The sequence below is a fragment of the Rhincodon typus genome, chromosome 34 (genome assembly GCF_021869965.1).
Source record: "Rhincodon typus isolate 14 chromosome 34, sRhiTyp1.1, whole genome shotgun sequence".
NCBI classification, from domain to species: domain Eukaryota; kingdom Metazoa; phylum Chordata; class Chondrichthyes; order Orectolobiformes; family Rhincodontidae; genus Rhincodon; species Rhincodon typus.
In genome coordinates this window covers 9,567,542-9,579,829 of record NC_063365.1, presented here as the reverse complement: position 1 = coordinate 9,579,829, position 12,288 = coordinate 9,567,542, and the positions used below count along the sequence as shown (strand labels likewise).

Genomic DNA, 12,288 nt, shown 5'->3' with positions numbered 1-12,288 from the left:
GGACTAATTACAGCAATCAAATAAATAACGAGGATTATTTTCAAAACGATTCCCTTATCAATCTCCGTGCACGCTCAGGCTCTTGTCAATTCTTCAGCAATACTTCCACACCAAGCCATTTGTTAATCCCTTGTATCCAATCTGATGATAATAGCAGCGGCATAGAGCCAGGATGACAATTTAGCCGAGATATTCCTAACAAAACTACCTTGCTAAAAAGATATTTATCTGCACAAAACTACAATTGTTCAGAGATCGTTCAGAAACATAAATTGGAAGGAAAAACACAAGGAATAAATATAAATTAGAAAAGGGCTAACGTTTACATAATGGGAAATACAAACCCAGATCACCCAAAGAAAGATTGGGATTATACTCACTGGAATTTAGAAAAATAACTGGAGTGGGGGGTTGATCTCATAGAAACATAAAATCCTGATGGGACTGGACAGGCTAGATGCGGGAAGAATGTTCCAGATGTTGGGGAAGTCCAGAACTAGGGGTCACAGTCTAAGAATAAGGGGTAAACCATTCAGGTCCGAGATGGGGAAGAATTTCTTCCCTCAGAGAGTTGTGAACCTGTGGGATTCTCTCCCGCAGAAAGCTGTTGGGTCCAGTTCATTAGATATATTCAAGAAGGAGCTGGACATGGCCCTTGGGGCTAAAGGGATCAAGGGATATGAGGAGAAAGCGGGAATGGGATACTGAGATTGCATGATCAGCCATGATTGTATCGAATGGTGGTGCAGGCTTGAAGGGCTGAATGGCCTACTTCTGCACCTATTTTCTATGTTTCTTGTGTTTCTAAGGGCCGTTTATAACAAAATACTTTCAGAAATTGAACTCAACTATTTTAAGGTAGGGATTGCGGCAAACAATTTGTGCACAGTAAGCTTCCACAAAAACCAATTCTTTTTCCAATAAACCTGTGGGATCTCCTTTGACAATCCAAGACAGCAGATGAAGCCTTGATTAAACATGTCATCCAAAATATGGCACTCCCAACAGTGAAGCACTCCCTCAGTACTGCAGTGGACTGTCACTGTGTGCTCTAGTCTTGGAAGTGAGACTCAGAAAACTCTGACACATAGCCACGAGTCTGACCCACTGAGGCATGGGACACACAGGCTAAAGCGCACTACAGGTTAAGAATAATAAAAGAAGAAGGTGCCATCAGGTGTGAATGACAACAGACAGTTCCAGGTACAATTCCTCATATATCCTGAACTAATCACACTCGATTGTGGTGACTGAGAGGGGAAAGATTTAAAAGGGACCTGAGGGGCATCATTATCACACAGAGGGTGGTGCGTGTATGGAATGAGCTGCCAGAGAAAGTGGTAGAAGCGAATATGTTATATTTAAAAGATATTTGGACAGGTAGATGGATAGAAAAGGGTTAAAGAGATATGGATGAAACGTTGGCAAATGGTACTGTTTGGAATGGACAAGTTGGGCTGAAGGGTCTGTTTCCATGCTGTCTGACTCTGTGACTGCGAAGGTGCATGTATTAAGTGGCATGTAGTCCCAGTGGTTAGCACTGCTGCCTCACAGAACTGGGGACCTGGGTTCGATTCCACCCTCGGGCGACTGTGTGGAGTTTGCACATTCTCCCCGTGTCTGCGTGGGTTTCCTCTCACAGTCTAAAGATGTGCAGGTTAGGTGGATTATCCATGGGAAATGCAGGGCACTTTACAGTCAATGAAGCACTTTTTGAAATGCAGTCACTGCTTTAATATGCAAACATGGCAACCAATTGGTGCACAGCCACCTCCCACAAACAGCAATGTTAAAATCACCAGCTAAGTCTGTTTTTGTGATGTTGACAGAGAAATAAACATGTCAGACAATGCTGCACTCCCTCCGCAATACACTGGAGGGTCAGCCTCGATATCTGTGTTCAAGTGATGGGTGCATGGAATGCGCTGCCAGCAGTGGCAGTGGAGTCAGATATATCAGAGACATTTAGGCAACTCTTGGATAGGCACATGGATGACAATATAATGTAGGGTAATTTGATCTTAGTAGGATAATAGGTCGGCACAACTTTGTGGGCCGAAGGGCCTGTACTGTTCTATGTACAGCGTGAGACTTGAACCCAGAACCTTGTGACTCAGGCGAGAGAGTGCAACCAACTGAGCCACAGCTGACACTAAATGTTGGAATGCCTAATGACACAGTTTAGAGAACATCCAGTTAACATACATTGGAGCAAAGACCATGCACACGTGCGCGCGCACACACACACACACACACACACACACACACACACAAGAGCGGAGAAAGTTAGGTGTGTCAGGTGGGTCGAATTTAAATAATACTGATTATCCCAGATAACTGATCAAAACACCTCTCTAACTTTATTGTGAACCTATCATTGATGCACCTATAGTTCTATTTTTAATGTTAATATGATTTAATATTTCTTACCAAAAAAGCTTGCAATTGGTGCGCCAATAGTTCGAGCTAGACCAGGAAGATGGCTGGCCATATTTTTTGCCAGAACAATAGGCATTGCATCATCTCGAGACGAAATTCCCAACTGTAACAAATTGAAGGAGAGAGGAACAACACAACATCAATATAGTAAAACTGGGTGTACTTCAGTACCTCTTGAGTATGTAGGAATGAGGCTGTCAGAGAATAGAACAAATCCTTCCTCCTCCCTTTGTGTTGCTTATTCCAAGTTGCTGGACCATGGTGAGCAGAGAGAGAGAGCTTTGCCTGTTGCTATCTTCTTTGGATGAGAGAGGAAGTATGTAAACCATGCAACAATTTAGATTTATGTTGTCCCTTTAATGTCCCAAGGCACTTCACAGGAGCAATATTCGTACAAGGTTTCACACGGAGTCAGACAGGGAAGTACTGGGATAAAAGATTGGTCAAAGTGTAAGGGCAGTCTCAAAATAGGAATAGAGAGATGGAGAGGTTTGGGGAAGGAATTCTGTGCTTAGAATCAAGTGCCAATCACTAGCTGAAGGAAAATTAGGAACCTGCCAGAGAGCTATAGGTTCAGCAGGAACCCTGAAAGTTACAGGTTTATAAAGCCTGTAGGGGTGATGCAGCTCAGTGGTTAGCACTGCTGCCTCACAGCTCCACGGACCCAGTTTTGATTCCAAGCCTGGCAACTGTCTGTGTGGAGTTTGCACATTCTCCCTGTGTCTCCTCCAGCCCAAAGTCCAGGTTAGGTGGTTTGGCCATGCTAAATAGTCCAGGAATGTACAGGTTAGTTGGATTAGCCATGGGAAATCCAGGGTTACATGGATAAGGTGGGTCTGGGTGGGATGCTGTTCAGGGGAGTAAGTGTGGATTCGATGGGCTGAATGGCCTACTTCCACACTGTAAGGATTTTATGAAATGGAATCACTCCATACAGTTTCCAAGAGGAGATTTTTGAGGATTTTGTTTGAAGGTTAATGGGAATATTCAGTCCCTTTTAGCTTCTTTTAGTAAATGAACAATGGGAATAGCAACACAACTGCTGGGAAGATTGAACTATGGATGTTTGCAGCACAAAAAAAAAGTCTTTTTTTGCTGGAGAAATACAAATTCCACCAGTGTATCCTACCCTCACGTTCCTTTATCTTTTTTTGCTTCATGTGGTCATCGAATTCTCCTTTAAAAGGTGTTGACTCAACCAGCTCCTGTGGCAACCACCTCATTCTCTGACAGGGTGTAAAGAAATTCCTCCTATTGCCTTTTCTGAACCTCAATGACAACCTTAGAACTTTCACAGGATCTCCATCAAGAGGGAGTCAACTTTCCCCATCGAAATCAATTGCATTGTAATTTTTTGAAATAATCTCTTTTTAATCATTTTGTAGCCTCCTCTGCTGTGTCAAAAATACTTCAAATCCCACTTATCAGTTGGTTTACGAGTGGCTGCTGGACAATTTGATGAACCATAGCATCATTTGTTTCATGTGAACGTACCTCACTTGATATCAGTCGGCTGTCCACTTCATTGTAGTTAATTCTAATGTCTGTCACAGTCATCACCTCAGATGACACTACATTGATACCAAACGATACCTTCTCTTCTGCCACAAGTACTAAAGGCTCTGATATTTTGGTTAAATCACTCCCTGCAGTAGAAAAAATTTGTTTTTTGAAAAACCAAGAGACAATTCAGCCTGTGGTTAGAAAGTGAAGTGAATCCGAGTTTTACCAGGCAACCTACCAGGCAAATAAACAGACTGAAAGTTTCCTAAATAGTTTGGTCCCAAACGATAAATAACGTCAACACTTTGCGCAGGAATGACCTCTTCAAACAGGCAAGTTGGACCGAGACGCCAAACTAAAGAGGACCGTTGTTTCCAGATTTGGGGAGTTCCTATAATTCCATGAACATCGATGACAGCTGATGAATCCGAGGAAAAATGCATCCCTGGAAATGTCTGAATGTATTGGATCTGTTAACAGTGAGGCAGAATTACTGCAAAGAATTCACGATCATCACAGTTTTACGTTGCATTTGACAAAACATCACTTTCCAGTTTCCCTTCATACGTTTGTGATTTTCTAAACAGTGGATGAGGGGAGAGAATCTTTCCTGTAATTTCTATCCGAACATAGGCTCCACCACATCTGTACATTGATACTTAACCAGACGATACTGTCTTCAAAGCAAGTATCTATAGGAGTGTCCCATACATCTATATATTATCGTACAGCCATAGAGTCATAGAGTACAGAAACAGCCCCTTCGATCCAACCTGCCCATGCCAAACTAAACTAGTCCCATCTGCCTGCGCTTGACCCATATCCCTCCAAACATTTCTTATTCAGATACTTATCCAAATGTCTTTTAAACATTGTAACCGTACCCACATCCACCACTTCCTCTGGCTATTCATTTCACACACAAACCATCCAAAAGGTTAAAAAATTGCCCCTTATGCCTTTTTAAAACCTTTCTCCTCTCACCTTAAAAATATGCCCCCTAGTCTTGAAATTTTCCACCCTGGGGAAAAGACACCTACAATTCACCTTATCTATGCCCCTCATGATTTTATAAACCTCTATAAGGTCACCCCTCAACCTCCTACACTCCAACGAAGAGAGTCCCAGCCTATCCATCCTCTCCTTGCAAGTCAAACCCTCCAATCCTGGCAACATCCTGGTAAATCTCTTCTGAACTCTCACCAGTTTAATAATAACATCAGATTTTATCAGAGATAGTAGGAACTGCCGATGCTGGAGTCTGAGATAACAAGGCGTAGAGCTGGATGAACACAGCAGGCCAAGCAGCATCAGAGGAGCAGGAAAGCTGACGTTTCGGGTCTGGACCCTTCTTCAGAAAATCAGATTTTAACCCTACCTTGACTGTTGACTGTCTAAGATGGGGCCAGGGTATAAAAGTGGTCAATATCACAAAAAGGATTTTGAAACGTGTTTTTGTAGGGCATGGTAAGAACCATAGTGTGAGACTTTGAGTATTTTGAATAACAGAGAAACAACTCTGCAAAACAATTGGCCTATTGCAAATCATCATGTATTGGAATGTTAGAACTTTTCATAAAGGGAGATACAAGTGTATTTTAACAATGGAAAATAAAGTCATGTCACTCCATTGGAAACCGCACATTTATAAATTCAAAACTGAAAGCCAGATGGTCCAACCTTAGCAGTTCCTATGGCTTTTCCATTTATGTATGCGAGCACCGTTGTGTTTCTTCGAAGGTCCTTGTTCAATACCACAGCCAAGTGCTGCCACTGACCACAAATTAAGTAGTTGGAGATGTTGAACTCGACAGAGGTTAGTGCAGAAGACTGTTGGTCCTGGCTTGGTTCATTCCAATCTGGTGTACACACGAACAAGGAGAAGAAATGGTCAACTGGTGGAATTAAACGCAATCTTGTGGAGCTTAAGTATGCGCTGGCACCAGCAACGTTGGCTATTTCTCTGCTTACAGACAGCAATTCAGACCAACCTTGACCCTCCTGTGTGGTGTTGGAAAACAACGCACAGGTTCAGGACTCACTGGCGCTGTCAGGAAGACATCCAGCTTTTGCCAGAATGGGATGAAAGAAAGGGGAACTTGAATATAAACCACTGCAGGGGCAGTGTTGGCCTAGTGGTGCCATCGCTGGACTGTTAATTCAGAGATTCAGGTAATGTTCTGGGGACCTGGGTTCAAACCCCGCCATGGCAGATGGTGGAATTTGAATTCAATTTTTAAAAAAGTCTGGAATCAATCATGATGACCGTGAATCAATTGTCGAGGGGAAAAACCCACTGGTTCACTGATGCCCTTTAGGGAAGGAAACTGCCATCCTTACCTGGTCTGGCCTACATGTGACTCCAGATCCACAACAATGTGGCTGACTCTTATAAACCTCTGGGCAATTAGGGATGGGTAATAAATACCGACTTGACCAGCAATGGCTCCATCCTGTGAATGGGGGTGGGGGGTGGGGGGCAGTGGGGTTCCTCTGGATGCAGGTGGAACAGAACCTTTAGCCAAGCTGGCAGACCACCCTCCAAGTGTTAGATCGGGGGGCGGTACTTCTGAATGGAAGAAAATTCAACACCAAAAAAATACAGGCACTTTCCTAATTCAAGGCACAAGAAACATGGAGGTAGCAAGAAGATGCTTGTCTTGCGGTGCCATGTAGAACGGCGAACTGAAGATTTCACAGGAGAGTTCCTTGCCATTGCAGTGACTATAGGGAACAGGGTCACAAGAAGCACTAACCCAAGCTCAAGAATGGGTGACCAAGGACAAGATGCTGTCAGTGTCTATACCATCAGATTCTCTCCACAATACTATAAAATATCTATCATCTCCCTTAAGCTGAGGGCTTATTTGTTTCCTTGCAGAGATTCCCACTGTCTCTGCTGCTTCCAAGCCCCATTTCCCCCCCATCATTCCCAACCCGATATGTTATTACACCTTTCTGGAACAGGTGGGACTTTAACCTGGCTCAGGCATAGCAACACTACCACTGCACCCCAAGAGTCCTTCCAACCCAGTTGCAGTCCACAGTTATCCACATTGACAGAAGCGTGTCTTTCTTTGATTGGAAGCATCATAATGACTTGCTTAATTTACATCTTATTGCTGTCTAGGCAACTTTCAGAAGTTCTGAAATTCTAATGTGTGTTACATTGACCCACCAGTCATAAATAGCATCAATTATTGCAGCAGGGAAGGTTTATAAAGGTGCGAGTGCTCTGAAGATTAGAAAGAAATTGATGAGACTGCAATTCAACACAATGAAACTAATTGTTTTGGTTCCTTGATAAAGGTGTCACATGTCACTGGACCATAAATATTGTTGGGAACCCTGTAGGCAGAATGATGCTAATCTGGTCTTTTATCCCATCGCTGTTGGTAAGACATTGCTCTGTATAAATTGCCTGCCACATTCCCTACATTTAAGGCAGCAAATACACTTCAAAACTATTTTCTTGCCTGCAGAAATGACCTGATGTTTTGGAAGGTGCTAATAAATGCAAGCCCTTCTTTCCTTTCTTGCTGCAGTAAAGTGAAAGGCAGCTCAATTTTAACACAGACCATATTTTGCCTAGACATTGACCCATATTAAAATACGGTTCATGTGCCACAGGCATGTACATGTTATTGCTGTTTTAATGGAATACACGTGGGCCTAACTGAGGCTGCCCTGTGGTTCGGGTTAGGGGATTGTTCACCCTGAGCTGTCAGACCTGTCTGTCTCTTGCCCGAACTGTTCATTATCGTGTGCCGCTGAATTAACTAATTAAAAAGTGAGGCTGAAAGCTCAACACTCGTTTCCCTAAAATCCTGAGCAAAATTAAAACCGTAAATTATTTTAAACCACACCACCCCCACACATACGATTGCGCTGCATAGAACAATATCGAAGTGGGAAAAGTTTAAATTTTTCAGGAGGGACGGTAATTATTCCGTGTCACTTGGCAAAATTCTTGCTGCAGTAAAGGGATATGGCTCCTTTCACTGCAAACTTGGAGTATCTAAAGGAGCTGCACAAAAGATTTACGAGAAACTCAAACAGTCTGTGGTTCAATTCTGAGAAAAGAGAAGATTGAGGATCTAATGGAAGTCTTTGAGATAATGAAAAGGTTTAAAATCGCAAGGGTATTCCCACTTGCAGCTAAGATCTGAACTGGCGTTATACTAATGCCCTTTAGGGAAGGAAACTGACATCCTTACCTGGTCTGGCTTACATGTGACTCCAGACCCACAGCAATGTGGTTAACTCTTAATTGGCCTCTAGGAAGGGTGATAAATGCTGGCCTAGCCCTCATCCCGTGAATGAATTTTTTAAAATTCCAAATGATGACTATTTAAGCAGAATTCGAGCCCACACTTTTACATGTAAGCCTTATTTCAGTTAGCACTATAAAACTCACATTTCTGCTGATTACTAGCTCCCCACATTTATACAACCAATTCACACCTAATTAACCTTTCCTCTCTTTATTCATTCACGAGATGAGGGCATTGCTGGCCAAGCCAGCATTTATTTCCCATCCCTAATAGCCCAAAGGGCAGTTAAGAGTCAACCACATTGCTGTGGGTCTGAAGTCACATCTGCCACTCCTTAGCCCATTGGGCCATCTGATTAAGGTCCCATTGCTCTCTCCCTTTGTAAATGCCCAGACCTGCCTATTTTCCTAAAGTGACCATCCAATTTCCTTTTGAGATCATCAGTCATGTTCCCCTTCCACCACTCTCACAGGCAGCTTGAACCAAGTCATTTAAGCTTGCTGTATTAAAAAAAAATTCTCCCTCACATTCCCCTTTGCATCTCCTGCCCAAAACCTTACTCTGTTTTTAAAATTCATTCATGGAATGAGGGTGTCACTGGCAAGACCAGCATTTATTGCCCATCCTTAATTGCCCAGAGGGCAATTTGAGTCAACCAAATTGCTGTGGGTCTGGAGTCACATGTAGGCCAGACCAGGTAGGGATGGCAGTTTCCTTCCCTGAAGGACATTAGTGAACCAGATGGTTTTTTCCCAAAAAGCAGCAATGGATTCATGGTCATCATTAGTCCCTTAATATTCATCGAGTTTATTTATAGATATTTATTGAATTCAAATTCCACTATCCCATGGTGGGATTTGAACTCAGGTCAGCCTGAACATTATCTGGGTCAACAGTCCAGCGATAGTGCCACGAGGCCAAAGCCTCTTATTTCATTAACATGTCTCCTGACCCTTCATTCCATTAGGTCTCAGGCATTCCTTTAGGATGAATTTGATGGTGAGACCAGAGACTATTTACAGGAGAAAGTCAGTGATAAATCTAACTGTGAGGTCATGAGAAGCTTCTTGAGGAGATGTAAAATGGAAATGGCTCATATCGGGGGGAACAGCTGAGGTGAATAGCACAGATGCAGCACGGGAAAGCACAAGTGAGAGAAGAATGGGGTTTGATTACAATGGTTTGGAAGGAAAGAGTTGTGGAAAGTAAATGCTGGCATGGGGCTGTTGGAACGAATGGCCCATTTTGGAGTCATGGACACTTTTTAATAGTTGCACGAGCATTATTTCCCATTCCATCCTGTGTTTTGCTTCCTAGCATTTATCCATAAATCCAGATTGTTGTATATTACCAGGCTATTTCATTATGCTCTTGCCACCATATCAAATGCTTTCCAAAAAAGTAGGCCACTGGATAAGGGGTAAGGAACATGAAACCCTGTCCTAGCTCTCTCCTTAACCCAGCAGCACTGAATCCTATCAGTGGCTAGACCCTTACGCCTCTGAGATTAGTTACAGATCAAACATGGAGTTTTCCTTCACTGTGTCGCTCAATTCTGCAGCAAGTATTATCCAATTGCCAACATACCAGAACTATCTGAACTGCTAATGTATGGAACAACAATCTTGTAGAAACAATTACAAATACAGGCAGCACAGTGGCTAGCACTGCAGCCTCACAGTGCCAGGTTCAGTTCCAGCCTCGGGCGACCGTCTGTGTGGCGTTTGTACATTTGCCCTGTGTCTGCGCAGGTTTCCAAAAGGTGCGCAGGTTGGGTTGATTGGCCGTGCTAAATTGCCTGTTTAGGGGATGTGCAGTTTAGGTGGATTAGTCATGGGAAATGCAGGGTTACAGGAACAGGGCAGGAGGGCAGGTCTGGGTGGGAAGCTCTTCAGAGGTATTGTGTGGACATGATGGGCCGAATGGCCTGCCTCCACACTGTAGGGATTCTACGATTCAAATTCACTTTATGGTGAAATCTGTTAATAGTGGTAGCACACTATACCGAAGGGTTCAAACACCTCCTCCTGAGTGGAAATGACCAACCGCTTCTCTGGTGCTGAAATGCTGATGGATAAGCAAATGAAATCTTTCTCCATCTTTGACGTGTGACGGAAGATGGTGAGGAAACGGACTGGATGTGCGTCAAATCCAGAACTGAAGCTGACAACCGTGAACCATGTGGAGTAAGTGAAGCCAACAGGTGGTGGAAATCCCCGGCAACCTGAGAACAAAGAGGAAACCAGGTCAGAAAAGCAGAAGTTGGTCAAGTCAGTCTGCTTTCATTCTCGCCAACCTTATCCAAGTGGCGAGATGAGGCAGTTTGTGCTACACTCCTTCGTCATGAGGGCCCTGCAGCAGACTCAGCCAACCCATAGTCACACAAACCAACCTCACAGCAACCTGCTCTGTAGTGTGCTTGGGTCAATCCTCTATCGTGTGACTATTATCCTTTCTATTGAAATGCTCTCTTTTGATTTGATTTGATTTGATTTATTATTGCCCCAAGATACAGTGAAAAATATTATTTTGCAAGTTAACCAGGCAAATCATACTTTACATAAGTACGTCAGGGTAATAGAATAGAATGCAGAATATGGTGTTACAGCTACGAACGGCACGGTGGCTCAGTGGTTAGCACTGCTGCCTCACAGCACCGGGACCAGGGTTCCATTCCAGCCTCAGGTGATAGTCTGTGTGGAGTTTGCACACTCTCCCAGTGTCTGCATGGGTTTCCTCCCACAGTCCAAAGATGTGCAGGCTAGGTGCATCAGCCATGTGGTTATAGGGATAGATTAGGATAGAGAGGGTCGGTCTGGGTGGGATGCTTGTGGAGGGCCAGTGTGAATGTGATGGGTTGAATGGCTAGAAGGGTTCTATGATGCAGAGAAAGATCAACTCTAATATATGAGAGATCCACTGGTAAGTCTGATAACAGTGGGGAAGAAGCTGTTCTTGAATCTGTTAGTATGTGCTTTTAAACTTTTGTCATAGAAGAAATTATAACCGGGTGGAAGGGATATTTGATTATGTTGGCTGCTTTCCTGAGGCAGCAGGAAGTGTGCTATCCTCTTCTGCTCATCCATAGTTTTGCTGCCTGTAAAAAGCCCTGCTTATCCATCATTCCTGGTGTTCCCCGACTGGCATTCAGTCGATCTGTACCTCAAATTTAAAATCTTCATCCCCTCATCCTCATCTGAAATTACCATGGTTCCACCTCTCTCTTTCTCTGTAAACACCGCTTCCACTCCCCAACCGAGGCTTACATCCTAACAGATCTCTGCATTCCTTAAATTCTTACCTCCAAATTATGTTAGATTTGTGCAATTGCCTTTACCCCTAGGGGCTCTGAGCTCAAAACTTCCCTCTGCAAACTCTCTCTTACGTACAACACTCCTTAAATCCTACCAACTTTGACAAGGATGTCAATCAGCCATCTTAAGAGCCTCTTCATGTGGTTTGGTGTCTAACTTTCAACCACACCTTCAGAAACATCTTGGAGTGTTTTGCTACATCAAACGTGCTATTAGAAGCAGTTACGCCTCCCTTAGTAGCACTTCCACCTCTGAGTAACAAGGTTCTAAGTGCAAGTCACAGAATCCCTACAGTGCAGAAAGAAGCCATTCAGCTCACCAGCCATCCAAAGACCATTCCACCCGGAACACCACCCTATATCCCTGTAACCCTGCATTCCCATGGCTAACACACCTAGCCTGCACATCCCTAGAACATAGAACATAACAGCGCAGTACAGGCCCTTCGGCCCTCGATGTTGCGCCGACCTGTGAAACCAATCTGAAGCCCATCTAACCTAAACGATTCCATTATCATCCATATGTTTATCCAATGACCATTTAAATGCCCTTAAAGTGGGCGAGTCTACTATTTTTGCAGGCAGGGCATTCCACGCCCTTACTACTCTCTGCGTAAAGAACCTACCTCTGACATCTGTCCTATCTCTATCACCCCTCAATTTAAAGCTATGTCCCCTCGTGCTAGCCATCACCATCCGAGGAAAAAGGCTCCCACTGTCCACCCTATCTAATCCTCTGATCATCTTGTATGTCTCTAT

General features: G+C 43.7%; 1 protein-coding gene across 1 annotated transcript in view; it reads right to left on the bottom strand.

The window, feature by feature from the left end:
• wdfy4 (WDFY family member 4) overlaps positions 1-12,288 on the bottom strand; it is a 277,315-nt gene that overhangs the window by 193,083 nt on the left and 71,944 nt on the right. The window contains exons 19-23 of the mRNA XM_048616184.1: positions 10,222-10,440; positions 5,623-5,801; positions 4,181-4,412; positions 3,934-4,085; positions 2,431-2,542 (exon numbers count right to left, since the gene is read on the bottom strand). Of these exons, the coding sequence (XP_048472141.1) occupies positions 2,431-2,542; positions 3,934-4,085; positions 4,181-4,412; positions 5,623-5,801; positions 10,222-10,440 (894 nt within the window). The remainder of the gene's footprint in view (positions 1-2,430; positions 2,543-3,933; positions 4,086-4,180; positions 4,413-5,622; positions 5,802-10,221; positions 10,441-12,288) is intronic.